Source organism: Thamnophis sirtalis, unplaced genomic scaffold, assembly GCF_051295495.1.
Source record: "Thamnophis sirtalis isolate CommonGarterSnake01/CBP01778 unplaced genomic scaffold, rThaSir2_p1.2 scaffold_7, whole genome shotgun sequence".
In the NCBI taxonomy this organism is placed as follows: domain Eukaryota; kingdom Metazoa; phylum Chordata; class Lepidosauria; order Squamata; family Natricidae; genus Thamnophis; species Thamnophis sirtalis.
Genome location: NW_028261387.1, coordinates 66,911,803 through 66,937,959, shown reverse-complemented (window position 1 = coordinate 66,937,959; position 26,157 = coordinate 66,911,803). Strand labels below are relative to the sequence as shown.

At 42.6% G+C, this 26,157-nt stretch overlaps 1 protein-coding gene across 3 annotated transcripts; it reads right to left on the bottom strand.

Annotated features, from left to right (window-relative positions):
- Positions 1 to 624: 624 nt before the first annotated feature.
- Positions 625 to 25,933, bottom strand: TGIF2 (TGFB induced factor homeobox 2). Of its 3 annotated transcripts, none has more exons than XM_014053166.2 (3): positions 25,322 to 25,933; positions 21,952 to 22,190; positions 625 to 4,032 (listed from the first exon to the last, which is right to left on the bottom strand). In XM_014053166.2, the coding sequence occupies exons 1-3, from the start codon at positions 25,338 to 25,340 to the stop codon at positions 3,454 to 3,456; spliced, it is 837 nt and encodes a 278-aa protein (XP_013908641.2). In that variant the 5' UTR covers positions 25,341 to 25,933; the 3' UTR covers positions 625 to 3,453. The 3 variants fall into 3 exon arrangements, with proteins under 3 accessions (XP_013908641.2, XP_013908640.2, XP_013908642.2); XM_014053165.2 differs by lacking the exon at positions 25,322 to 25,933 and adding an exon at positions 24,189 to 24,351; XM_014053167.2 differs by lacking the exon at positions 25,322 to 25,933 and adding an exon at positions 24,123 to 24,168.
- Positions 25,934 to 26,157: the final 224 nt, after the last annotated feature.

Below are 26,157 nucleotides of genomic sequence, written 5' to 3'. Positions count from 1 at the left end.
CTCACAGAGAAATGAATGGGGCAAATTAGACAAAGTGGCTGCAAGAAGCAACACTTGTTCCTGTTTTGGAGGTTAATTCTCCAGAAAAATAAATCATCTGGCTAATTTCATAGAAATTTCAGATTGTAGAGGTCTATTTCCCCTAGCTATAAAGAGGAAAGTTTTCCAGACATATCCTCTTTAAATTGTCAGGCACAACCAAATAGACCCACATATGCAGATTTCCAGCTAATTACTTTATTACATATTGCCTATAATACAGGAATCTCCCCAATCTGTGAACGAGAACTTGTGGGAGTGTGTAGATGTCAGTCCTAGTGCTTTTGCAGTCGCACAGTGACGCCAGGCTAGCTCTGCACTTGATCCCTCCTCCCCGCCAGGCTGGTTGCTTCCCAAGAATAATCTCACAACCACAGAATTTTGAGAAACAAGTATTTTATAGAACCCAGAAGCATAGCTGTGATTTAGCCTGCTGCATCTTATCATGCTGCTGCTACTATCTCTTTAAAATCTATTATAAACAGGAAAAATGGTGCTAAAATTAAATCTTTTCATACCATCCAATTTCATACCATCCAATTCAGACATTAGTTTCACTACTGAAGATGATGCACTTGCTAGGCATTGTATCTTTTTAAAAAAAACTTTATTGATTAAAAAAAATTCAAAAGTTATTTACAGTAGTTCTGCTCCATAAAGTTCAAGCAAAAGAATATTTTCTCTTTTGCAAAGTTCCCATCCCACCTGAAACAATATCTTTGCATCATTTAGGACAAAGTACAGCAGTATAACAAAGAGCAGCGCATTGTAGGAACTGGATTTTAAATTTTCTTTTATACTAAAGTTTCAGATCTGTTTAGGCACTTTCTACAGCCCATTAAGATATCCTGTGTATTATTTAATCACACTGGTCCCACTCTAAAGGAAATCAGTGATGTATGTACCATTAAAGTCAAGTACGTTACTAGCCAAAGGTGTATTTAAGAGGGACATGGGACACAGCTGTTCAAGGAATTTTCATTTCAATAGTACACTAAAATAATGCCCAATTCCAAACAATAAGAAAATGAAATGTTGCTGCACATTCTAGAAAACCTTCAGTGGTTTCCTTTTAAAAGGATTTGAAAAAGAGATCAAAGGACTGATATGTTCACCATCCAGAATTCAATTAGGGATGAAAACTGGACACAAGACTGACAAATGCCGTCAAACAAAATAGCAGAAAATGAACAGCTTAAGCTTTTTCCAAGGAAATTCTGTAAGCTTTTTAACGGGGGGGGGGAGCACCTTTGGGTTATTTTAAAGATGACTTTGGGTTGAAATGGCAGCTCTCTAGGCACAGTTCGCTACATCCCATCAATGACATGGGACTAAGGGTCAAAGAGCACCAAAAGGAGAAAGGAATGGACAAGGCTGTGTCCAGCAGCAATTGTGTGTGTTTTTTTATAATTGTCTTAGTAGCACTTTCCAGGGGAAGGGGAGAAGGTTGAGGGGGAAGGCACTCTCAACATTGATAGAAGCCATAAGGCCTCCCACTTGAGCTCTAATTTTCCTACAAACCATTTATTCTCCTCCCAAAATCTACCATGAAATCAATCACCGGCTTCTAGGCGTAGTTCAAAGATTATCTGAGAGAAAGTTGTGCTCTGCTGGGCTTTTATCTTTACTATTCATGCAACATAATAATTAGGCTAACACCCTCTAACATTAGTGTTTCTCAAGATAGATATATAGGTGTATATAATAGATCACTATTTAACTTACATTTACAGTGAAACAGCACTATCCAAAAAAGGTGGATGACCCTACCACCACCCAGGGTATGCCATTCTTGTGCGAGGTCTTGAACTCAGAACAAAAGAGGATATGAAAAGATGAATGCATTCTCACTGGTCTGTCTTCTAAATGATCAACAGACAATCCTTGATTTCCCTCCACCTAAATCCAAAGCGTACCCCTTTTCTCTAACTTTGAATAATAAACTATTACTGAGTCCATTAGGACTATAGACATATGAACATCACTGAGTGAGTGATCATCAGAATCGCCAGTAGAATAGAAGCCCTGATCTGCTTGACTTCCCTTCTTGGCCATGAGAGGGCACCCTTGCTCCATCAGCAAAGGAGCAACTACATTCAGCATGATGAAAGCAAGGATACAAAAATACCCAAGTCAGAATGAATTCTTGTTGATTTGTATAGGTAGTTTTGTCAGCGCATCTGTCAGAGATGCCACAAGATTCCCAAAGTCACACAGAGATACAGTTCATGTCCAAAATTAAAAAGGAGAAAGCATTGTTTAAAGCAACTTCACATTTGAAAAAAAATTGTTTTTAGTTTCTTACTCCTCCACATTTTTGAAATGCCCTCTTCAGAGGTTTATGGCTACCCTTCTGCCAGCATAGTCCTCTCTCTCTTCTAGCGTTGTACTTATCAGGACAAATGGAAGAAGGAGTAGACAGAAGAATGCCCTGTTATCCAAAGAAAAAAAAAACCAGCTAAATTTCTGCCAACATCTAAAGTGGATTATCCAAAGCACCATAATGCTTTTAAGTTTCTTTTACTGGCACCAGGATTCACATGGTGATGCTCAACTGCTCTTCCTGTCCAACAGAAAGAATGCCACAATCTTTAAAGGCTGCCACTTTGTTTGTTCATTATGGGAGGCTCCCATTGGGTGTGATGTAAGGACCAGCCACATATTCACACCAGTTCAACAATACGCTACAACATGGTACAACTTTAAAAGAAAATGAGAGGGGAACAGAAACATTTCCCTGCCCCCTTCAAGGAACTTAAAATTAATAGTATGTACTCTATAAAAAAAAGCCGGTGGTGGTGAAATAGCTCTTCGCTTGTCTTCTGTTATCAAAGGGGGGGGGGGAGTATTTGTTTCTGATAAATTGCTTTGGACTGTTTTCTCGTCCTAGTCCATGTCAGTAAGTTTTGAAAATCTGGGGGAAGAAGGGAGGGGCGGGAAGGAGGTAAGAAGTATTGTCTAAATCCTCCACCACATTTTTTTTTTAAAAAAGAGTCAAGCATTATAAAAACATCAACCAGCAACTACATCTTCTCAGAAGATGTTCAAGTTTGGGGCCTTTCCAAGAACAGCCTGGAGCCAGGAACCCCTGAACAGACAGACCATCTCCTCTGGGCGGCTTCAGAGAGATACTGACTGGCTCCATAGCCTGATGCCAACCCAAAGGATGGAAGTAGTGTGCCCTCCTCCTTTGAGGGAAATGTTCATGTAAAGTTGGAGGTGCCTTGTGTCCAAGGTCAGTTGGCAGCATAGAGGAGAATGGAGGCTTCCACCGTAACAGTTCCCGGTATCACAAGAAACCGTATCACAGCATTAACTTCTAATGGGAGCTCTCGCTGCAAAAGCCAACCGAAAAGAAATCCTGGGGGAGAAAGAAAAGGCTGCTTCCAAGAGGAAACCAGAGGCTGCAGGAAGTTACTTGGTTTTTGCCGGAGAAGATTCTCTCTGTGGTGATGGAGGCAATTGCCCACTCAGCTTCTGTGAGTCAAGCTCAGCTGCTCTTTGCAGAGCCACTTCCACCAGCAACTGGAAGCTGCTGAAGTCCTCTCCGAAGAGCTCAGGTGGTGTGGGAGGAGGCGTGTTGAAGAGTCCACTGGTGGGACTGGAGGCATCTGCCCGGGTGAAAAGAGCCAGCGTGTTGCCTGTTGCACTCAGCTGCGACTGCTTGGTATGGGATTCCAGCTCAATCCGCTGCAGCATGGATCGTTTCTCTAGGTCGCCAGTCATCACAGTCAAGTTGCCAGCCAGTGGCCGAGACGTCTGACAGATCACAGGGGGGCACACGGACACGGAGAGGACCTTGGATGTAGTGGCTGCAGCAGCAGCAGGAGGCACCATCAAGAGTCCAGAACCTGCAGCAGCTCCACGGGAAAGTGCTACATCACTGGCTTTGGTGCCTCGGCGAGAAATAGTGAACTGGTTTGGGTCTTTGCCATCCTTTAGCAGCATATCAGGGAGAAGTCGGCGCCTGGCATTGATGAACCAATTGCAAATCTGGAAGAAAAATATCAAAAGGGTGGCATTAGGTATACCTAAAGTTGGATGAAGACCAATGTGAACTCAAATCCCAAGGTTGTGGTGGGAAAATGGCCTCTCTCTCAACTTTCTACCAGTAGAATCGGCGCAAATACAACTAGCTGTACAGAGAAATTTAAGTAAACCATTGAACAGCCATAATTGAGAGAGAAGTTTAAAAATTAAGGGAAAGGGTAGGGAAACTTCAGTGGCACAGCATTATTTTTCTTTCGTATATTACAACAAGCCGCCTGAGGCAGACTAGACTGAGACAGAAATGCAAAAATTATTTACTATTTATAAGAACAGATTAAGTTAATCTTATTCATTTTTGCTCTGGACCAATCCACTTTTTTTGAAATGCAACTACCTTCACAGCTTGTATGGTCTTAAGCTTAGATTTTTTTAATCAGGAACATGTCTACATAAGGTCCTATGACTTAATTGGAATCAAATCATTGTTAAAAGAGAGTTATGATTAGTTAAGTAGAGAAAGTCCCAGGTAGAAGTGCAGGGATGACACAGGGGATAGAGGAGGCCTGGCAGGTTGATGGGATGCTGCAGTGCAGCCAAAGCCAGAGCCTCAACCACCAGGCACAAAGCTGGTGCATCCAGGAAGCCTCAGCCATTCCATCCAGCCCAGCAATGGTTAGGATTGCAGGTGTTCTGCAACTCCCCCCCCCCTTTCACTTTTCTCTCCCCTCACTATGCACTTTTGCCCGCCCTGCACAGCAACACTCAGTAGTGGCAGTATCACTGCTGGGGCTGAAGTAGAACCCAGGGCCATCAGAAGTCTCAATCAGCTGCCTCTGTCTCCAGGCCTCTACTTCAGGCCCCGTGCCACGTCTCTGCCACTGAGAAAAGCCACCTCAAGCTCACACCACGACCAGCCACGCCAGCACTACTATGCAAAGCCTGTTCTCCCTGCCACCGTCCACTCCCCAAGCTCTGCTTCATCCTACTGACCTTGGCTGCCTTACACCCTTGTGCCCCATTTCTTCTTCAAGCCAAGTGCCCCATTCTTACAAGTCCCCCAGAAGCCTGATATTCCTCGTGTCTTGTGAGGGCTTGCCCAGAGAACAGGCTCACAATTTGAGAAGAAATAGCACTCACAATGTGAGGAATGGTCTTCTGAAGCACTGCCAAGAACTGGGTTCCTGCTGTTCTCCAAACTGCGTGCCTATCCTCATGAGATGTGGAAGACCAGAAGGTTTCCAAAGGATCTTGAGAATGGGATATGCAGCTTAGAGAAGGAATGGTGAGCACAGTTTGGAGAACTACACAATAGTCAGTGGGGCACAGCAAAGCTTGTGGAGTGCAGCGTGGCTGGAGCAAGTGGAGATTTGTGCTGGCATAACTGGCCATGGTGTAAGGTTTGAGTAGGTATTTCTCATTTCTTCGGCCCCAGTCCTGTCACTGCCACTGCTTAAGTGTTGCTGTGTAAGATGGCCAAAGGAAGTAGGCTGATGGGGAAATTGCAATGCAGTTAAGAAGTGCTGGCAAGCTGTCAAATGCTTGGAATTTGAACATGTGAATGCGCTACAATGGCCACAACTTCAGGGTTGCTTATAAGTTTTGCTTTTCAGCACCATTACAATTTCAAACGGCCATTGAACAAATGATCATATGTCGAGAACTACCTGTACATGAAATAATTAACTATATTCAAGCACTTTTCAATTAAAAGTAAAATCTTTTTTTTTCAAAGCTATCTTACCTGTATACAAGTATAGTATAACAATGTTCTTTCTCTCAAGCACATGTTCCGTCCACTCTACCAATCCACTCTGGGAAGGACTACCCGAAAATAAGTTTCAAAAACATCACAGTGACACTTTGGCCAACTATCACTAAGTGATTAGCTTTCCCAATTTCATACACATTATCTCATCCCCAAGGTCCTTAAAAAAGTGGCCAAGAAAATTGGTATTTGGTACTTATTCGATTTGTAAGCCGCCCTATTCCCCGAGGGGACTCAGGGCGTCTGAACAAAAACCAAGGGAAGGGGAACAAATACAGAAAAGTAAGACAAAAACAGGACAGTGATACAAACAATTTAAAAAACACAGCAAGCACAGCAAATTCGAGTAGGGGGGGGAACTCAACCCCAGGCTTGCTGTGACAACCAGGTCTTAACGGCTGTCCGGAAGGCCTGAAGGGTGGCGAGGATCCGAATCTCCACGGGGAGCTCGTTCCAAAGGGCCGGAGCAGCCACAGAGAAGGCCCTCCTCCGAGTGGTCGCCAGCCGGCATTGGCCGGCAGATGGAATTCAGAGGAGGCCTAATCTGTGGGATCTAATAGGTCTATTGGAGGTAATTGGCAGCAGGCGGTCTCTCAAGTACCCAGGTCAAATACCATGTAGGGCTTTATAAGTGACGACTAGCACCTTGAAGCGTATCCAGAGACCAATAGGCAGCCAGTGCAGCTCGCGGAGGATAGATGTAACGTGGGTGTACCGAGGCGCACCCACAATCGCTCGCGCGGCTGCATTCTGGACCAGCTGAAGTCTCCGAACACTCTTCAAGGGCTTCCCCATGTAGAGCGCATTGCAGTAGTCCAGTCTTGAGGTCACAAGGGCATGAGTGACTGTTGTAAGATACTCACGGTTCAGGTAGGGACGCAATTGGTGCACCAGGCGAACCTGGGCAAATGCCCCCCTGGTCACAGCAGACAAATGGTGATCTAAGGTCAGCTGTGGGTCCAGGAGGACTCCCAAATTGCGAACCCTGTCTGAGGGGCATATAATTTCACCCCCCAGCCTGAGAGATGGAATACCTTGCCAATTTGTGGGAGGAAAAAACACAAGCCACTTGATCTTGTCAGGATTGAGAGCCAGCTTGTTAACCCCCATCCAGACCCTCACATCCTCCAGGCACTGACACATCACGTCAACTGCTTCACTGAGCTGGCACGGGGCGGACAGATACAATTGAGTATTGTCCGCATACTGGTGGTATTTTATCCCGTGCCGTCAGATGATCTCTCCCAGCGGCTTCATGTAAATGTTAAACAGAAGGGGGGACAGGACCGACCCCTGTGGCACCCCATAATTAAGGGGCCTAGGGGTCGACCTCTGTCCTCCAACCAACATCGACTGTGACCTGTCCGAGAGGTAGGAGAACCACCGAAAAACGGTGCCTCCCACCCCCACCTCTCGCAACCGCCGCAGAAGGATACCATGATCGATGGTATCGAAGGCCGCTGAGAGGTCCAGGAGCACCAGAATGGCGGGCCGACCCCCGTCTCTGGCTCTCCAGAGATCATCGGCCAGTGCGACCAAAGCAGTTTCCGTGCTGTAGCCAGACCTGAAACCAGATTGGAAGGCGTCTAGATAATCGGTTTCTTCCAAGGACCGCCGGAGCTGAGAGGCCACCACTTTCTCAACAACCTTCCCAACAAAGGGGAGGTTGGAGACTGGACAGTAGTTATTTAAAACGGCTGGATCCAAGGACGGTTTCTTCAGTAGGGGTCTCACCACCGCCTCCTTTAGAGGGGGGAAAAGGACCCTTCCCGGAGAGACGCGGTCACTATCGCCTGGATCCAGCTCCGTGTCACCTCCCTGCTGTTCGCGACCAGCCAGGAGGGACACGGGTCCAGTACACATGTGGAGGCACTCATTACTCCGATGGCCTTGTCCACTTCCTCAGGGGTAACAGACTGGAAATCAATCCAGCGATGTCGTTCAAGACCCTCCCCCGGTACCTCGGCTGGCTCTGCGCAATTGGAGTCCAGGTTTGCCCGAAGCCGAGCCACTTTATCCGCGAGAAATTGGACGAACTCCTCAGCCTTACCTTGTAAGGGAGTGTCCGTATCCCTCCCTTTAAGGAGGGAAAAGGCTATCCTAAACAAGGCGGCTGGGCATGACTCAGTGGAAGCTATCAGAGCGGCAATGTGAGTTCTTTTTGACGTCCGAATTGCCCGGAGGTATGCTCTGATGCAGGATTTTAACAGTGCTCGGTCTGACTCAGACTTACTGGATCTCCAGCGGTGCTCTAGGCGTCTCTTTTGGTGCTTCATCTCCCGGAGTTCCTCAGTAAACCAAGGAGTCCTCCTGGATCCACTGCCTGGGATTGGCCGTAAAGGCATAATCCGGTTAAGGGCCCCTGCCGCCGCTGAGTTCCAAGCAGCGACCAGAGTCCCAATCGAATCGCAGGCAAGAGTATCAGGTATAACACCAAGCGCCTTCTGAAAGCCCCTAGGGTCCATAAGGCACCTGGGGTGGAACCACCTAATTAGTTCCTCCTCCCTACAGTGGGGGATTGGCCTCCTAAAGTCAAGCCTCAGTAGGCAGTGGTCCAACCACGACACGGGCAAGATCTCAATACCCCTCAAACCAAGATTGCAACTCCACTGCTCCGAGAGAAATACGAGGTCAAGGGTGTGACCCGCCGAGTGAGTCGAATCCTGAATTACTTGGGTCAAGCCCATGGCTCTCATGGAAGCCATGAACTCCTGCGCCCCATCAAAGTGCTCGCCGAGCAAAGGCAAGTTGAAATCCCCCAGCACCATAAGCCTGGGGAACTCAACTGCCAGCTCGGCTACTGACTCGAGGAGCGAGGGGAGAGCTGCTGTGACGCTGTTGGGAGGCAGGTACGTTAGCAGCAAGCCCACTTGACCCCCAGGGTCCAACCTCACCAGCAAGGACTCACACCCGACAAGCTCCGGAGCAGGGATCCTATGAGGAACTAAAGACTCTCGGATAACCACGGCCACTCCCCCTTCCCTGGGGTCGCGGCTGGTGAAGCACCTGAAAACCCTCTGGGCACATTTCGGTGAGGGGGACTCCTCCCTCCGGGCCCAGCCAGGTTTCAGTAATACATGCCAGGTCTGCCCCCTCGTCTAAAATTAAGTCCAGGACGAGGGGAGCCTTGTGAACCACAGACCTGGCATTTAGCAACAGCAGCCTGAGACCAGGGCCCTGACTACTCACACCATCTGGCCTTGGAGTGGGACTAATAGGGCTGTAACATAGCGAACCCTCCTTCCCCGGTAATGGCTCGCCCTAAAGTCCCCGCCATATCTGCCCCTCCCAGTTAGGACCGTAATGCTCCGGCCCACTTCCGTGTCCATAGGGCCCCCACCCTCCCCCAAAGCTTTGTGGAATTTGAAATGCACAAATTGAAAACAAGGATATATATATATGTGTGTGTGTGTGTGTGTGTGTGTGTGTGTGTGTGTGTGTTTTTATTTGTGCTGATAAATAAATAAAGGGAGACTAGTATAGATCTATTTCAAGCTATTTAGCTCTCATCAGCTAGCCATACCCTTACTGGGATTTGATATATATATATACACAATATATATATATATATATATAGATAGATAGATAGATAGATAGATAGATAGATAGATAGATAGATAGATAGATAGATAGATAGATAGATAGATAGATAGATAGATAGATAGATAGATAGATAGATAGATAGATAGATAGATAGATAGCAATATGTGTGTGTGTGTGTGTGTTATGCACACACACACACACACACATAGATAGATAGATAGATAGATAGATAGATAGATAGATAGATAGATAGATAGATAGATAGATAGATAGATAGATAGATCCCTGACTTAGAAAAACCACCATTTAACTAAAACGCACCATTTACAATTTATTTTGCATCCAAGAAAGCTTTAAGAACTCTGAACATACTTTCATGATTCCTCGCGACAGAAGTTTTGTAAAAGAAAATAGAAAACACTTCCATTCAGGTGTAGCTCAGAACAGAAATAGGCTTTATGATTGTAACACCATGATTACAAGACAAACAATGCAGTTTTGAAAACATTCTGCATTCCTTCCACCTGTTTTCACTTTGAGGGACAAGAATAGGGCTATTCAGTTGTCATTTGAATTTCTCTTTTTCTGTGTTACAAGCTGGGATCTGCCCAGCCAGCCCAGGGTAAAAGCACGGAAGATTTCTTCCAAGATTCCTGGCATACCTTCTCTCATGCCAGATATGTTGAAAAGTGAATAAGAATTATGTTGGCTGTTTCCTTTGTATAGGCCAGAGCATTGTAGCTTATGATCACACACCTTCAAAGTTCCAGTCTACTTCTTTTCAGTCTTAATTTGGCAACTTATTTATTACTTTCTACCAAAGGCTGATTTTGTAAAAACAAAAACTGCCTGCCCAAAGTTTGATTCATACAATTTATCTACAAAGAGAGGATCATTCCTTAATTGGTTCGAGATCAAAGGAACCTTGTAGGGCAATTCCTTTGCTCAACGGTAAAGCTTTCTTCAAATCAAATTCAACGCCAGGTGATTCATGGACACATCTAAATTATTTGCAGGTGGTCCACTCTGCCTCTAGGTTACCGTTTCTACCTATCCAATTCTGACAACAGCCTTTGCATTTCTTGGGGAAGGTATGTTTACCTTATTGAGGTTTTGAGTTCAGCCAACATCAGCTTGCTGTGAAAGACTACAGAAGGGGGTTAAGTTGGAAGAAGGGATATATTAGAATTATATGCAATTGCATATAGTGTACAAAGTGCAAACAGTGGAAAGGTTTTTTTTTAATGTTCATTAAAGTGCAACTAAATCTGAAGTAATTCAAGACTGATAAGACATTCAATTGATTACAGAATGCATAAGCTGTGACATAGAGCTCAGACACAGAAGCTGAAAAGGGGTTAGAGACACCAATTTAGATATTTTAAATGGCAACTATATGAATATAGCAGAGAATCTGGCTACCAACGGCTATTAGTAAACACAACGACCAAAACTGCATCTTGCATATTATAAATCCCAGCAGCTAGGTAAAGGACTAATGAAAAGACTGCTAGTATCCTCCAGTACAAAGCTATGAACTTCCTGAAGACACATTACTGGCTACTCTGAGACACAGAATACTTATGACTGATATATACAATGTACAAGATACACTACGATACTTACGTTCTTATGAGCAAAGCCCAATTTTCACTTGATAGAAAGAGTACCAGACTATAAAATAACTGTCTCTAGTTACAATCAAGTTTATTCTTGCCAAACTGTATAGACCAGAATAGTTCTTATTCTAGAGTAGAATACAAATGCTGCTAGCTAGACTACTATCTAGACTACTAGACCCGCTGACTCACAGCTTATTTTTGTATATTTGCCTCCTATATAAAACCACTTATTTCCCAAGACGGGTACCCCCTCCTGCAATCGGATCTTGGTTCCCCAAATTCTCAAGAGATTGGTTGAGGAAGGCTAAAGATGTCATGTTCTTGATGTCACGTTCCTGGATAGTTTCCCTCTCAAGAGAGTCATTTGATGTAAATAAAGGCAATTTAAATTATTGCAGAGAGGCACCACATTGATGTTGTGCATACACACACACACAGAGTACATTTGTCTCAGTGGTATTTTACCCCTTCAAAGCTTTCATATCATAGAATTCTGAACCACCTGAGTATCAACCATGGCAGTACATCAATCCATTAAACACATCCAACTTGGCAGTAAATGAATAAAATTGCCAAGACTCTCCAGAAGCTGAAGTTGAAACACTGAAACACAAATATCCCCTCCCCTGTGAGATGGAAAATTAGTTTTCAGAATTTTTTCTTTCATGGTCATTAACATTTATAGTACAAACAGTTGACCTTTTTTTAGTTTCTTCTGCAGAAAATAACTTCAAAAGGAGTCAAGAGGAAAGAGGCGGCTAAATCAGCCCACCAAATTGAAGATTTTTTTTAAAAAAACTTTCCTTAACTTGTCATTCTCCAAATGTATTAGGACTGTGACTCCCAGGCTGCAAATATAAAAAGGCGTAATATCATTTCTATGATAATTGTTATGATGTTCTATTTCCTCCGACACACTAAACCTACTATGATACAGGTCCTTATGTACTGCCAAACCTATCTCAAATTTGAACAAGCTCATACAAAATTCTACAGAATATTTGCTAACAGTGATGAATCAGCAATACATAAATTTGAATAGAAGGATCATGCACAATTGTATCCTTTGAAACAAGCAATGGTATTTCAATCTAGCCAGTTAGTGATATTATTGATCAATTGCCAAAAGGTCAGCAGGAATTCGCCATAAGAAGTGGATTTACAGACTGCTGGGAGGCAGAGCAGCTAGTTATGCAATTTGTTTCATACATACATTAGGGTGCCATACAAATTTTTCTCCTCTTGAAAGCACCATGGAAATGCATGCACACTTCAAAGAAAACAATTATAGAAATATAAATCAAGCAGATTGACTTATCTTTTTCAAATCAACAGTGCTGAAAAAATTTGCCTCAAGGGCACATGTTACCACAAAATTCCCTTTCACCTTTTGTATCATTATATTATGCAGCTGCAAAGATATAAACGTTCAAAACTATGCAGTTTTGAAAATGAACTGGTCATTCTGAATTCCCAGGTTCATGGCATGTCAAACACTGTGCCTCTCCCCCTATTCATTGAAGCTGCCCTGGGTTTGTTTGTTTTTTTCCCTTCAGGCTTTTCCACCAGGAATCCACTTATTAAAATATTCTACTTCTTAAAGCAAAAGTACCTCTTTTTGCCCAGAAACTTTAAAGAAGACTCATTTATGAACAGCAGAAAGATGCTTTGCTCACATAAAATTCATTCTAATTCATTTTAAAGCATGCACACAGCCTTAGCAAAAATGGTCAAAATACTCAAAATAACACATTGGCTGTCACTTCATTTCTTCTACATTCCAAATATGTGGTTATGTGCCACAGACATTACGGTAACTTTATTACTCTCTCCCTAGGTCCCTCTTTCTTTATTGCCAAAAAGCCCACCATGGTTGATTTATCTCCCATTACTTTCTACAAACACACACGAGAAATAACACTTGTTTAACCACAGTCTTAAAAATGATTTAGAGAAATTGGGACACTAGTACACCATATACCCATCTAGGAAATGTGCTGGCTATACATTTCCTGGAATTCCCCGTTTTCAGCCATTTTTCCTCACCATACTGGGAATTGTAGCCAAACATATCTGGAAGACAGATTTTTTTAAAAAAGAGGGAATCCCTCTCTTTTTTTTTCTTTTAAACATCTATGTACATAGGAGACATTTTTTAAATCTCAAATCTAGATTCCTACAAATGTTGACTCTTGAGACATTCTACTTAAGAAACAATAAACTAGCAACATCTGGTAGAAAATTAAATGTTGCTAGTTTAATTTAAGAAGAGTGGTCAATTGCTTGTATATTTTATCACTTCCAAAGCATTAAATTAATATTCCATGTGAGTTGCCCACAGAAGAAGTTGCCACAATCGCAACACTAATGAGATGTTGGAATCTTCCCACACTATCGACTTTTTCTAATATATTTAAAGCACCCTCATCCAACTCTAGTGCAGCTCTCTGAAGTTACAAGGCTTCTAAAGCAAAACTGAATCATTTTGCTTTCCAAAGTTTTAGCAGCAACAGCAAATCCCAAGGTCAACTTCTCAATCCATATACTTAAACCAATCGCAAGATGGCAAATTCCAGAAATGCAAACTTTGTTGCATGAAAGAAGGGGCCTCATCCCATTATGTAGAATTTTTATTTAGGGTCATGTTCAGTCCCACCCATACACATCTAGAGAGAGAGAGAGAGACAGAGATCCAATTATGCTACTTTTAGAATTACAAAAAGTGACCTTGACTATCTTAATAGTTTGCGGCAAGCAAAAGCTCTTTTTCTGCCTACAAGCAAGAGCTGAAACTTGTTATCAGAGTATTTGTACTCCCAGCAAGCCAGGCAGAACAGAGTAAGCATTCTTGTGCAGTCAGATCCCAGCTGAGAGTGTGCTGGACTTGGACAGTGGGGAGGGGGGGGAGGAGATGGGAACAAACTGTCAAAGGAAGCTCAGAACACCCTCAGGAATGCTACTGGCTCCTCAGCATGTCAGACACCCAAGCAATCCCCATTATATGGAGAAAGCTAGTGGTCTGCTGTAAAAGAGGCTGCGTGCGAAAGAGGAAGATCACAAGCAGTTTAAAGGGGTGCTGTGTGCTTTTCACAGGGCTCAGCAAGAGAAAACAATCTTAGTATCTCTCTTCAATCACAATATTGTTTTACCTTTCCTGGTTTTCTCTAGTGTTGTGAAGATTAAGGTGGGGAAAAATTGGAAGAAACGAAATGCTTTTTCTCCCGGGATAGAATAAAAATGGAAGTTGTATTTTCTACTTTTCTCCTGGCTTTCGTGCCTCTTTCTTTGTATTGCCTTTTAAGCAGTACTGGCATTTTGTTAACATTCAACATTAAAAACAATTAAAGCTAACAAGTATCTGAAATCCCAATAGGACTGTTAGTAGCATTCCTCCCCCCCCCCCCACTTCCTTTCAATCATGTCCAATTCTCAGAGACTGACCAAACAAGACCCTGCAGTTTTCTTGGCAAGATTTTTCAGAAATGGTTTGCCATTGCCTCTTCCTAGGGCTGAAAGAAAGTGACTGGCCCAAGGTCTCCAGCTGCCCTTGTGCCTATGGTGCACCTAGAACTCACTGCCTCCTGTTTCTAGCCTGATGTTACTACACTACACTAGACTGCCTCACTATGGCGATATAATGAAATATGCAAGTGTTTTAAACACAGAAATAGACACAATGAAATTTAAATGAATGACAGCCTCCTAAAATTTTGGCCACAGAGGGTGGGAAAACCCAAGTCTTAGAAAATCACCTTAATATTCATGAATGTTTAGAAAAGCTGTTTTTAAAAGAATAAGAATGTTCTTCCTCCACCTTTTCATGTTGCACTGTTTGCCAATAACTGCAGGATCCAGATACTCAGGTATGGCTGAAACTCTTTTCTTCCTATTTCTAGACTGGGGAGGTCTCCAAGACTATGAAATACCAAGTTGCTCAGAAACAAAATTAAGTAAAACACACACAAGAGCTAGGATGAGCCTCTGAGACCTGCATTACTCTTGTGTGTTCTTATAACATTGTGCTCTGCTTGGCTATCTTGGAAAGTCAAGCCAATTAACTCTTAGCTCTACAAGTTAACTGGTTGGATTCTTGCTCTGAGGAAACTCTGCATTAACAGTCTCTCCTTGAAGCTGCAATCTGATTTGGCAACACTAAGACTTCTCCTCCTTCCAAAAGCAAAATGTTTTGTCTTTTCCACCGGGTGGATTTGATTTAAATTCACGATTTAAATCACTAATAAAGAGCAACTGTCATCTCTGCCCTGCTGCAGCTCCTCCTCTGACCTGCTGTTGACTCACTGAAAGTCCCAATATTGCAGAATATACAGCCTCATGCTATGTAACTAAGCTCCATTTTATGCTGAATAAACTAAATTATTATTGTATCTTAAATAGAAGTATTTTATTAAAATCAATTCAATAAAAATCCTAAATATTCAATTTAAATTTTTAAAAATCTGATTGTTTTTTAAAAAATATCAATTTTTATCCACCCTACTTTTCCCTTGTTTTTTTTCAAAGTTAGCACATGAAGAAACATGAAAAGCACATCACATCAGCCCATTAGTCCAACTGTAAGCATAAAGGTTTTTTTGCTCTACCAGAAATTTGGTCTTGTTGGATTTATCTATACTAGCAATACTGTCATCCAATGAACTTTAGCGTGATTCTTGATTGAAAAGCATCTTACAGATTTATTTAATTTGGTCCAATGGATTAATGGGGAACTCCAGATATGAAGCAAGAGTAACAAGGGACATCCTTTTATGTGGTTAGACTAGATTAATTCAACTAACTACTTTCCCTTTCAACCAAAGGAAAATAGCCCATAACTCAACAGAAGTATTGTGAAGAAATAGCTTATTTACCCAGGTAGATGAGAATAAGCAAAGCAAAAAAAAAAAGAGGTAACCTTCTTCTCAAGCAGTCTTGTATGTTTGCCAAAGGATGATGTCTGGGGCATGACTAGGAGAAGGAGATCCATAGACATCTCTCCCAACCTTCACAGAAGAGATTCTGAACAAGGCAGCCAACCAGAAACAGATTTGTCTTATTCCAAATCTGAGCTTATTATATCCTACGAAATGACTGTATTCACTGCAGGTACATTATCATAATAGCTAACTCATTTTTCTTATTGCAGGTCCAAAGTTATTCTAAAAACCCATTCATCTAAATAACATAGAATGCAAGCAAGGAAGTACAGAGATCAACGAAAGATTTGCCAGACAAGAGTGGAAGCTAAAAGTTAAACCAATACAACAAGGTTTTGCAAGGAGTCACATATGACCCCATTTCCCTTTCATGCCTCATCTCAAAACATGCCTTGTTCATGTAACCTTTGACTTACCCTTTTGATTTCATATTCTCAACAGTAGCTAAATTACAAAAAAAAAAAAAAAAAGTAACAGAATTTGTTCACATTCATGTGTCATTTTCTTGTCTGTGCCTTGTGCTTTTTCTTATGGCTGACTGTAAACTCCTTAGAATAGTCTTTTTTTCCTAGCACACCAAGCAGCAAAAACCACATCAACCAGCAACCATGCTGTTGCTTTAGCCTAGAAAGCTTAGTCTAGAAAGTTTAGTCTAGAATAATACAAGTTAAATATGTTAGTTTTTGCTTATCACGCTAAAAGCAAAAATTTGGTAATATAATTGGCATAAATGTAGTATAACTTATCTTTTATCTTTGCTTTTATCTGTTTGTCATTTGATTTTAATTTTGTTTTAACTGTATCTTTTATATGATTTTATGACTTTTTATTGGCAAACTGCCAGGAGTTATTTAGATAGTGAGATGGGTGGTGGTTAAATTTGATAAACAGTTCAAACATTGCCCATTTTTAAAATCTCCAATATAAACTATACATTACAAAATAGCTAATTTAGCCCTAATTGCACATTACTTTAAGATGTGGTTTAACCAGAGAGTATGAAACTTGGGATCATATAATAAATTTGCCATGAAATATAAATTGCAAAATTCAATAACAGACTTTGTGCATTTTGTATAATCAAACCCAAATAAACCGAATTAGAGCCTTATATATACTTAAGCCAGTTCCACGCTTGTTTGTTTGTTTGCAATCCCAATATTTTTTTTCATTGAGTCAAAGAACTAGAATGAGAAAACATGTTATCATGGACAAGGCTACAATTGCACTTTCCTACTATACATCAGAAAGGATAACAGATTTACAAAAACTTCATTCTAGATAAGGTTATTTATTACAAAATGCCAAAAGATATAATCATCCTAAAATTTTCAATAATATAAAGTCCACATTGCAGCTGGTTTGGGGATTATGGCTAAGGTATTGAAGGGATGTTATTCTAGAAAGCCCATTTAAATCAGAGTTAAAAGTTGGCACAGAAATTTCAATTTATTTAGTAGCAATTAACTATATTCTACATTTTGGGATTGCATAGGATTCCATAATTAACATATTTTTAGCCTTTTGCCTGACAAGGAGAATGCTCTGTGCACTGCACATATAACCTACTATCAAGCCTTGTACTCACTTTCTTTTATTAAGTTAGGCCTGAAACGTATTGCAATTGCAAAACAGCCTACTTAAGATGGACTGCCACCAATGTTTGTTGAACAAGGCTCTCTATATTTGGACATCACAAACAGAAATATATCACATGAATTAGAATTAAGGCTTTTTAGGAAATACAAGTAAACTAAGCTAACATTACAGGAGAAAATCCATCCATTCTTCCTTCCCTCCTTTCCTTTGCATGGCTGATATTTTTATGGAGATGCTTATCACCACAACCACATATATTTTCTGGTCAAGTAGTCCATTTCACATCCTATCTCTATATATCACAGAATGCAAAGCTCTGCTTCCTGTGAACTGTACTTGCTTTGCTTATATGTATTTCAGCAGGGTGGAAAGCTCTTTTAGAGCTCCTCATAGTATTTTAGCTACCCTAAATATCTGTAGCATGAACAAAGTAGGCCACCCTTTATTTTATAAATTGCTGAGTTTCTATAAATTGCGAGTTTCTATAACCCCATATAAAATGACTAATACTGACAGAAAAGCATTAAAGTCCTGGATTCCAGCAATGACCTATGAAGAACAGCTAGATATAATGCCATGAGCTAGCCATTCTCAGTGCCTGTGCTGAATTATCTTGAAAAGTGTCCAGAAATTTCAATGGGTACAAAATACACCTGCCAACGGATTGAATGAGTTGGGGATCACATTATACTCTATAAGGCCTCTCTGGTTGATGAGTGCTTTCAAGGCACAATTGAAGATGGTGGCTTTAATCTCTGAAGGTCTCTACAGTTTAGGGCCTGACTATCTGACAGGTTTTCCTATCTTGCTATGCATCTGTCCAGATTTCAGAGGCTATTCTTGGGGCATGAAGGAGCAATCAACCTTTCACTCCCAATCTTTGGAACACACTTCCCTTAAAAGTTTCATAACCTCCCCATCTCTCTCCCTTTTCAAGAAAGGAGCCTGAACCATTCTGCTCAGCAACACTTAAGCTGGTTTGAGAGTTTTAGCTCAATTTATTTCCTTCGGAAGTTGTGGGGGTTTCATCACTAGACACTTTCAAGAAGAGATTGGACTGCCATTTGTCAGAAATGATGTATGGTCTCCTGCTTGATGGGGGAGGGGAGTTGGACTAGATAACCTAGAAGGTGCCTTCCAACTCCGTTAATCTATTAAAATTAGAGTTCTACCATCTCACCTGGAATTCAAAATGGTAATAAATTTATTGAGCACCAAAGACTGAATTCACTACTGAAGAATCTTAAATCTGCTCACATTAACAGGATTGTAATTCCTGCCCCTCCTGCCCAATCCTCACTACACTATCAAAATTTACAATGTTTAGTGACAGAAGTTTAATTTGGGGTGGTGGTGAAAAAGAGCATAAATTTCCCTCTTCTTCCTCCATCAACAAAACTGTTCTCCCACACCATTAGAATCTGATCAGATAAAGAAAACTCTGCTACTATCCATTCCAATGTAGAAAATATAACAATTACTGAATTGGAGCATAAAAAATAAGTAAAATAATTATTTTTGCAGCAACATTGGATTCTAAACCAGCCTAGCACAAAAGTAGACTGAGGATCATCTGAAAATTCCAGGTTCAATTTAAGAAGTTTTTTAAAAAAAGAAACAACAGAAGACAATGAGACAAACTACTTCTGCACTGTTGCCAACAAATCTACATGGATGCATCCATTAGGCAGCAATATTAATTTGGGGCAGTCTCTACTTCGTTGGCTCAAACTAATATTCATTCATGAGGCATCAAGATACTTTCCCCAGTGCAAACCCAGAAAATTAAAATGTCCAGTTATCTGAAAAAAAATCCTTTATAATAATTTCCAAGGCTTGTACTCAAGAGTTTAGATGTACTTCTTTAGCTTTGTTTTTGTTTTATTATGTTGCTAGCTCCCACCTATTCTACAAGGTAGAACTGATGATTTCTTATCCTCATATCACTGGATTGAGACCACCACAGTATGTGCTGTTGATTATGAAGTTATCCAACTCTTTGAAAACAACCTTAGGATCACCTCAAAAGGGCCTTATTCAAGAAACGTCTGCTTATTTGGAGGTTTGTTTCGTAGTGACTGAAGATCAGCACATAGTTGCTAAAATGTAAGGTCACAAGCAGGAGGAGGAGGCAAGTTTTCAGGAAAAAAAGTAGCTAAATTCAGATATTCAGTCTCTATCACTGCCTGTATTTCAGCTGAAATTGCTTGCATCTACATTGGATTTCTATATTGGCATTCTCCCCTAATTTCAAAGTTGCATATCTCCTCCCCTGTGTAACCAGACACAGAGAAAAATGTACCATGGGGAAATAAAATGAATTATCTTCGGGCCCGCTGGTTCCCAGAACTCAACCAAGAGTTTATTTAGGGTCACATTCTGCTACCTTCAATCTCAGGCCACAATGTAGTTGAAAGAGGAGGGGGAAAAAAGAAGATAAATCAAACTGCCAGCCATTTAAAAGTGCAAGACTGCCATTTTATTTGGTTGAATTCTATCCTGATACCAAGGCATGAATACCAGTTTGGTACTGAAGATCATAGGCTAGAAACTGGGAGACTGTTGAGTGACAGGCTTGCCTTAATCATGAACCTAGCTGACCGTGGGCCAATCACTTTTCCTCAGTCCTAGGAAGAAGGGAATAACAAACTGCTTCCAAAAAAGTTGCCCAAGAAAATTGCATGCATCTATCCAGGCAGTCACCAGCAGCCAAGACTGATTTGAAAACACACAAAAAGTAAAGCAGTGCTTCAAATGTGAAGAAAATGTTGTGGTTCAGACTTGCAAATGAACACAACCAGCACTTTTCTACAATTCCTTAAAGCAGACAGCCTTTGTCATGCTCTGCCTATCTACTCTCTGCAGCTGCCACATAGCCCCCACACGTTGCAGGCAGGTGTCACATTCACACCTGTATACTCAATAGCACCTTTTTTGTCTTTGAAACTGCAACACCGAAAGCAGCTTTAATTAATAATATGGCTTTGGATGGCTAAGTCACACCTTAAATGCACATAGTACTCAACTTACAACAGTTCATTTAGCAACTGGTTGAAGCTACAATGGCACCAGAAACAGGGAGTGATGACCATTTTTCACACTTACGGCCATTGCAGCATTCCCATGGTCATGTGATTTACATTCAGATCCTTGACAACTGATTCACGTTTATGTCGCAGTGTCCCGGAGTCATGTGATCACCTTTTGCAATCTTCTGATGAGCAAAATCAATGGGAAATCAGATCCACTTAACAGGGTTACTAATTTAAGAACTGCAGTGATTCACTTAGCAAATGTGGCAAGATAAATTGTAAAATGGGGCAAAACTCACGTAACGAATTTCACACTTAGCAACAGTAATGTTGGGCTCAATTGGGGTCATAAATTGAGGACTTACCTGTAGTTAGGCATAAAATAAAATCTACTTATCTAGTTCCAAGCATTTTTTGTAATTATTTGCTGGTCAACAAGAAAAAATCCCATCATAGACACCTACTCTCCCGCACTACTTTGCATTCACAAAGATCATAAAATGTTTTTAAAGGCAACATTAACAAGACAGTTTAATAATGTCTCTGGTTCTGCAAAGACAGGCTAATCAATGCTTATAATTCTTCCCTACAGCACTTTGATCTCTTCTAGTAGAGTCTAGTCTAGTAGAGGATCTGTGATCGTGCCACTGAAATCCTAACCAGGCTTAAAGAATAGACACATCTTATATACTAGATCTAGATATGTGCTTCAAATATCCCACCTCATGGAAAATTTGGGCCTCAGATGTTTGATGATTTAATGAGTCACTGAATAGCTTGGCGGTAAAAGCTATATTTGGAAATATCACTGAATATTCAACCACATTCTATATTGGCTTCCCATCACAACTAAAGTACTATAAGCATAGGAGAAGAATTAATTCCACCAGAGTCATTATGACCGTAGCACAGGGTTGCTAATGAATCTTAGATATTCAATCATCCAAATCATATATTCATTACTAACGCCACCCTTAGATTTCTTCTGGACAACAAACTAGTCAATTCAATGAGGCAACTATTAAGTATTAGACCAAGACTCAACTCTTATAATGCTTGCTTCCCTTCTAACATTTATATACTAAACAAGTTCCCTTATGTTTTAATTAGGAAAGATCAAGCTGGACAAAGAAAACATTTCAGGACATAATAAACATTAGAGGCAGAAAAAATATTACTTTTGTCCCTCAGAACACACAAAACGTGGGAGTTTTTCCAGATCCAATGTCAATAAAAAGAAGCTGTGAATTTTCTTTAAAGGAAGAAAGCAGGCAATTTGTATGGAAATTCTGAAGTTTAATTTTTAGTGCAAAACATAAATGGAAGCCAACTAGTATGCGTCAAGGATTTGAAACCCTGCTTTTATTTAACAGCTTTTCCATTTTGCCAGCCACCTTCTGGGAAAGCGTATATAAGAAGTTTCTTACTTGTAGAACAGAGAGGCTTGTTTGCCCTGATAGGCTGAGTTTCTCTTGCTCTGAAGGGTACGCATTGAACCGATGCTCATACAGCCATTCCCGCAGAATCTTGACAGACTCTTTGGGGAGATTGCCCCTTCGTTTCCTCTTGCCAGACTGGGATGGGTCCTGAGAAATGCTCCCATCATCTTCCCCAAAGTCACTGTCAGACATTGTGGAACTGTTGGCAGATCTGTCTTGGTTCAAACCTGAAAGCATCAGAATTGTTTGTTAAATGCAAGTATTTGTGTAACCAGTTTCTGCAGAAGTAAGAATCAAAGGGGAGAGAAGGTGTTATGAATTTCATATGCTTTTCTGGACAGCCTTGTGTTCTGATATAATAGGATATAAACTCTCACATCAGTGATGTCAAGGAACCATTAGGCATATCACGACTGGATCTATCCGGTCTCTCTAGCAAACACCCAGAATGCTTTGTGTTCCTCAGTTTTGAAATAATAAAATCTTCTCACCTTCTTTGTAATATAGAACACCCTTAAGAGGCTGCAGCAATTTGTTGGCTTAGAAATTAAAAGCTCTATAGTTAGCTAGTAACTCCCCACCCCCAAATATTGCCCTTTTCTTTTACAACAAACTTTTGACACAGCTAACCATCCAGTCTGGGTCCCTCTATGGCACAGCCTTGAGGAAGGAGCATTTATTCCCCAAACCCGGAGTTTGCTCCCCATTCATCTGTGTGTATTTATCCTTATACAGATATCCCTGTATAGAGTTGCTATACAGAACTAAAATGCATTCATTAAAACAAACCGCCCCACTAGAGATTTTTAGTGCTTGTTAAACTGTGATGAAACCATCACCCAAATATTAAGATATTAAAGGGCACACTGGTTTTGGAGGATGTTGAAGGCTGAACACATTCTGTTCTTTAAAAGTTTCTTCCCTTAAGTACAGATTGTTACATTTACCAGCATTTTCTATCACTTCAAAAGGAGGGGGGAAAGGGAGGGAAGGAGAAAAAAAAGGGAGGGAAGGACAGAAAGAACCTATACGGGGGAGAGGGGGTTGTAATGGTCCACAGAAACAATCAACTTTCAGTTTGCTCAAGGCTGGCTTCTTACTGCCCTTTTCCAGACATGTGGTCGAGTCTGTTTGGAGCAAGGCATTCAAAGATCAACACGTCGGGGGGATCCACCCCCAGAAAGAGGGCATACAAACAGCAGGCAAATTCAAGTCCATTGAAATGCAAACCCTCTCGCTCTTTCTCTCTTCCCGTCCGTCCCCCCCACCCCACCCGCCCCAGAGAAAATGGCAAGACTTTGTGCCTAATTAAAAAAGCAAATGGATCCTCGTCCGATTCCTGCAGGCAACCGAGCGCCACGGGGCTTAGAGGAGTGGCTGGGTACGTGAGGGAGGCATTCTCCCTTCTGTTTTAAGTCTGTAATTCATCAGGGATGGAGGAGGAGGTGCCTTTCCTTTTCTTTCTTTTTTCGCTGCCGTTTCCTCCTAGCCCTGAGCTATCCACCAGCAGCTGCACATGGGAACGGCACAATCCAACCCACAGGGAAGAGAGAGAGAGAGAAGCGCGGGGGGAGGACCATTAAAAATGCAAACAATACAAGGAGGACAGAGGAGACTCGGGTCGAAAGCCCTGTTTTGTTTTGTGTTGTGTGTGTGTTTTTTTTATCGGCTTATATTTCCGCCAAACCGCCTACTTCCAAAAACAAAACAAACCAGGACAACCCACCAATACCAAAAGCCCAGCAGAAAGGAAGTTGAAACGGCAACAAGCTGCAGCCGCCGTGCCCATTCCTACACAAAGGGAATGCCATTGAAACCAGCCCGGCGAGGGGCGGAAAGGAATTGGGAGTGGGGGGTGGGTGGAAGAGGGGGAGAGAAAGGGAAGGAAAGAGGTGGGGGAGGTGAGTCCGATAACTATTTTTTCCCTTCCGTTTGAATTCAAGATGTCAGAAGTTTGCTACAGAGCAAGAAGCGCGCACGCTTCCCCCCCCCCCCTTTTGCAAACGCGATTGAACTCCCCGGATTCCACGCAGCGGCAGTGGCTCAAGCAAGGATTAGGCGCAGGAGTTTCCAAAAGGGCCAAAAAGAAAAGTAAAGTGGAATGCAAAGATAACCCCGGCTCAGCCTTCCCCTCCCCATCTCTTTCTTTAAATCCCTACCCGTCTCTCCGCGCACGCACAAAACCGGGACTCCATGTTTTCTGCCTGTTACATCGCCGCTCTTACCCCCAACTCTCCTCCTCCGAAGCCCTTCCATGGAGGGACCGAGGGGCAAGGCTGGGGAGGGGGGTGAGCCGAGACCTTCCCCTCCCGGATGAAAAGGCTTCCCGGGCTCCCGAGGACTGGAAGCGAAGAGCGGACTGAGGAAGGCGCATACAAAAAAAAAGTTTCCTTCGGTGTCTCTTCCCATGAGTGACAGATGCCGAGACAGAGTTCTCTTTGTTCCAAAAGAAACAGGAACTTGCACCCCCTCCCCCCCCCGCATGCGTTACCCCGGTTTTACACCAAACGCATCTCCCCTCCCCAGCTGTCATTCTTTAACAAGCTGGATAAATCAAGGGCGAATTGGGGGGGGGGACACAATTTTTCTGGAAAATAAAATTATATTCCCCCCTCCCAAACTCGTGATTTGGGAAAGGAACCAAATACGACTGGGGGGTGGGGGGAGAGGAGGAGGAGTTTTGCCAAAGAGAAAATTGGGAAAGTTGCCATTTTGGGATTGGGGGGAGAAAAGAAAAACATGTAAAAAGTTACGAGAACAAGAACCTCTGAAAGTTATTTTAAAGCAAGCAACGAGGTTCCGGTGGCCGTAGAGTCTTGCCTTTGTTTCTGCTTGGAGAAAGTTAGGTCTGCTTTTGGGCTTTTTCTCCTTCACCGTTGGGCTAAACGGGACCGAACAAAAGAGTCCCTTTCCTCGCTCCCTCGCCCCCCGGCACAGTTGAGTGCTTGGAAGGCATTTTTTCCCGTCACCCTCCTCCTCCTCCTCCCTCGTGCTTTTCAACCTCTGCTTCATATCCAGCGCCACTTTTGACAAAAGTTGAGGACCTTTTGCAAGCGGCGGAGACGGTCGCGCGCAAACACACGCGCGCGCACACCGTCCCTTCAGGTGGTGCTCCATTCTCTACGCCCACACGCACGCGAAACTTCCCCCCGCGTGCTTTTGACAAAAACAGAAGCGGGCTTTGCACGCCCCCGAGTCTCCGCCACCGGCGCTTTCAGCCTTGCAAAGCGTTCCCTGCACGCTTTGGCTATCCAAAACCAACATTGGGTTTCATCCAGTCGAAGGAGGGAAGAGAGCGAGCACTTAAACAACCCCCACCCCGCAAAAAAAAAAAAAAACTTCCCTCCCGGCCACTTACTTTTCCTCGACGGTTTCATTTTCTGTCTTTTGCGCCGCCCCCCTATCCCCTCCTGGCCGCGCTCCCGGCGGTGTTTGTCTCCAAAGCCTCGGGCGAGGCGAGCACTAGTTGCTGATGCTGCTGGATCCTGGCCGGCCGAGGAGATGGGACTTCTTTGTGTGCGCGCAGGCCGTTCAAGAGGAGGGGTCTCGGGGCTGTTAGATGTGCCTTTAATACCTAACCTGCTATACGGTCTGACAGCTCAGCCTGGAAACTACCTCTCTGCCTGACGTCAGCTCGCCTCTTCCAGTGACTGCTCGGCTCCGCGCATCCAGGGTGCAGCGCGGGGGCAGCCCGTTGAAGGAGGGCGCGGGTCTCCTCCCCCTCCCCAAGATAATCGGAAAGGCGGGGGGGAGGGGGCGCAGGCGGAAGGTGGAACTCGGCAAGGCAGAAACAAAAACAGAAGCTACAAGTCCTGGAGAAGGAGGCGCGAGCTGCACGCTTGAAAAAAACTTCGAATTAAACAAAGTTTGCATTTGAAACAAGCACGGACTTACGAGTGGATGAGAGAGCGCTTGCTTTTTCCGAGAACGATTTGCGCAGGGGCGGATTGCAGATGAAAAACCGACGACCAAATCCTCGCGAAATGAAAAAGGAGATTTGCCTGAAAGTTTTCTTGCCCTGATTTTTGTTCATCTGTCCAAGTTTCTTTCAAAACTACTATTGTTTCGTCGTGGGTAAGATCTAACTTCCTATCATGTTCTCCAAAACTGAAGTCCTGGGCAGAACCCCACTGAAGAGACACACTGAACCAACAAACTAAACCATATTTTAGCCTAGCAGTGAAGGACGGGTAA

Coding starts and splice junctions, on each gene's coding strand:
- TGIF2 (XM_014053165.2), bottom strand. CDS start 24,219: ATGGAAGGGCTTCGGAGGAGGAGAGTTGGGG. Junction 22,191..24,188: donor TCGGAGGAGGAGAGTTGGGG/GTAAGAGCGGCG, acceptor TGATGCTTTCAG/GTTTGAACCAAGACAGATCT. Junction 4,033..21,951: donor CAAGCCTCTCTGTTCTACAA/GTAAGAAACTTC, acceptor TTTTTCTTCCAG/ATTTGCAATTGGTTCATCAA.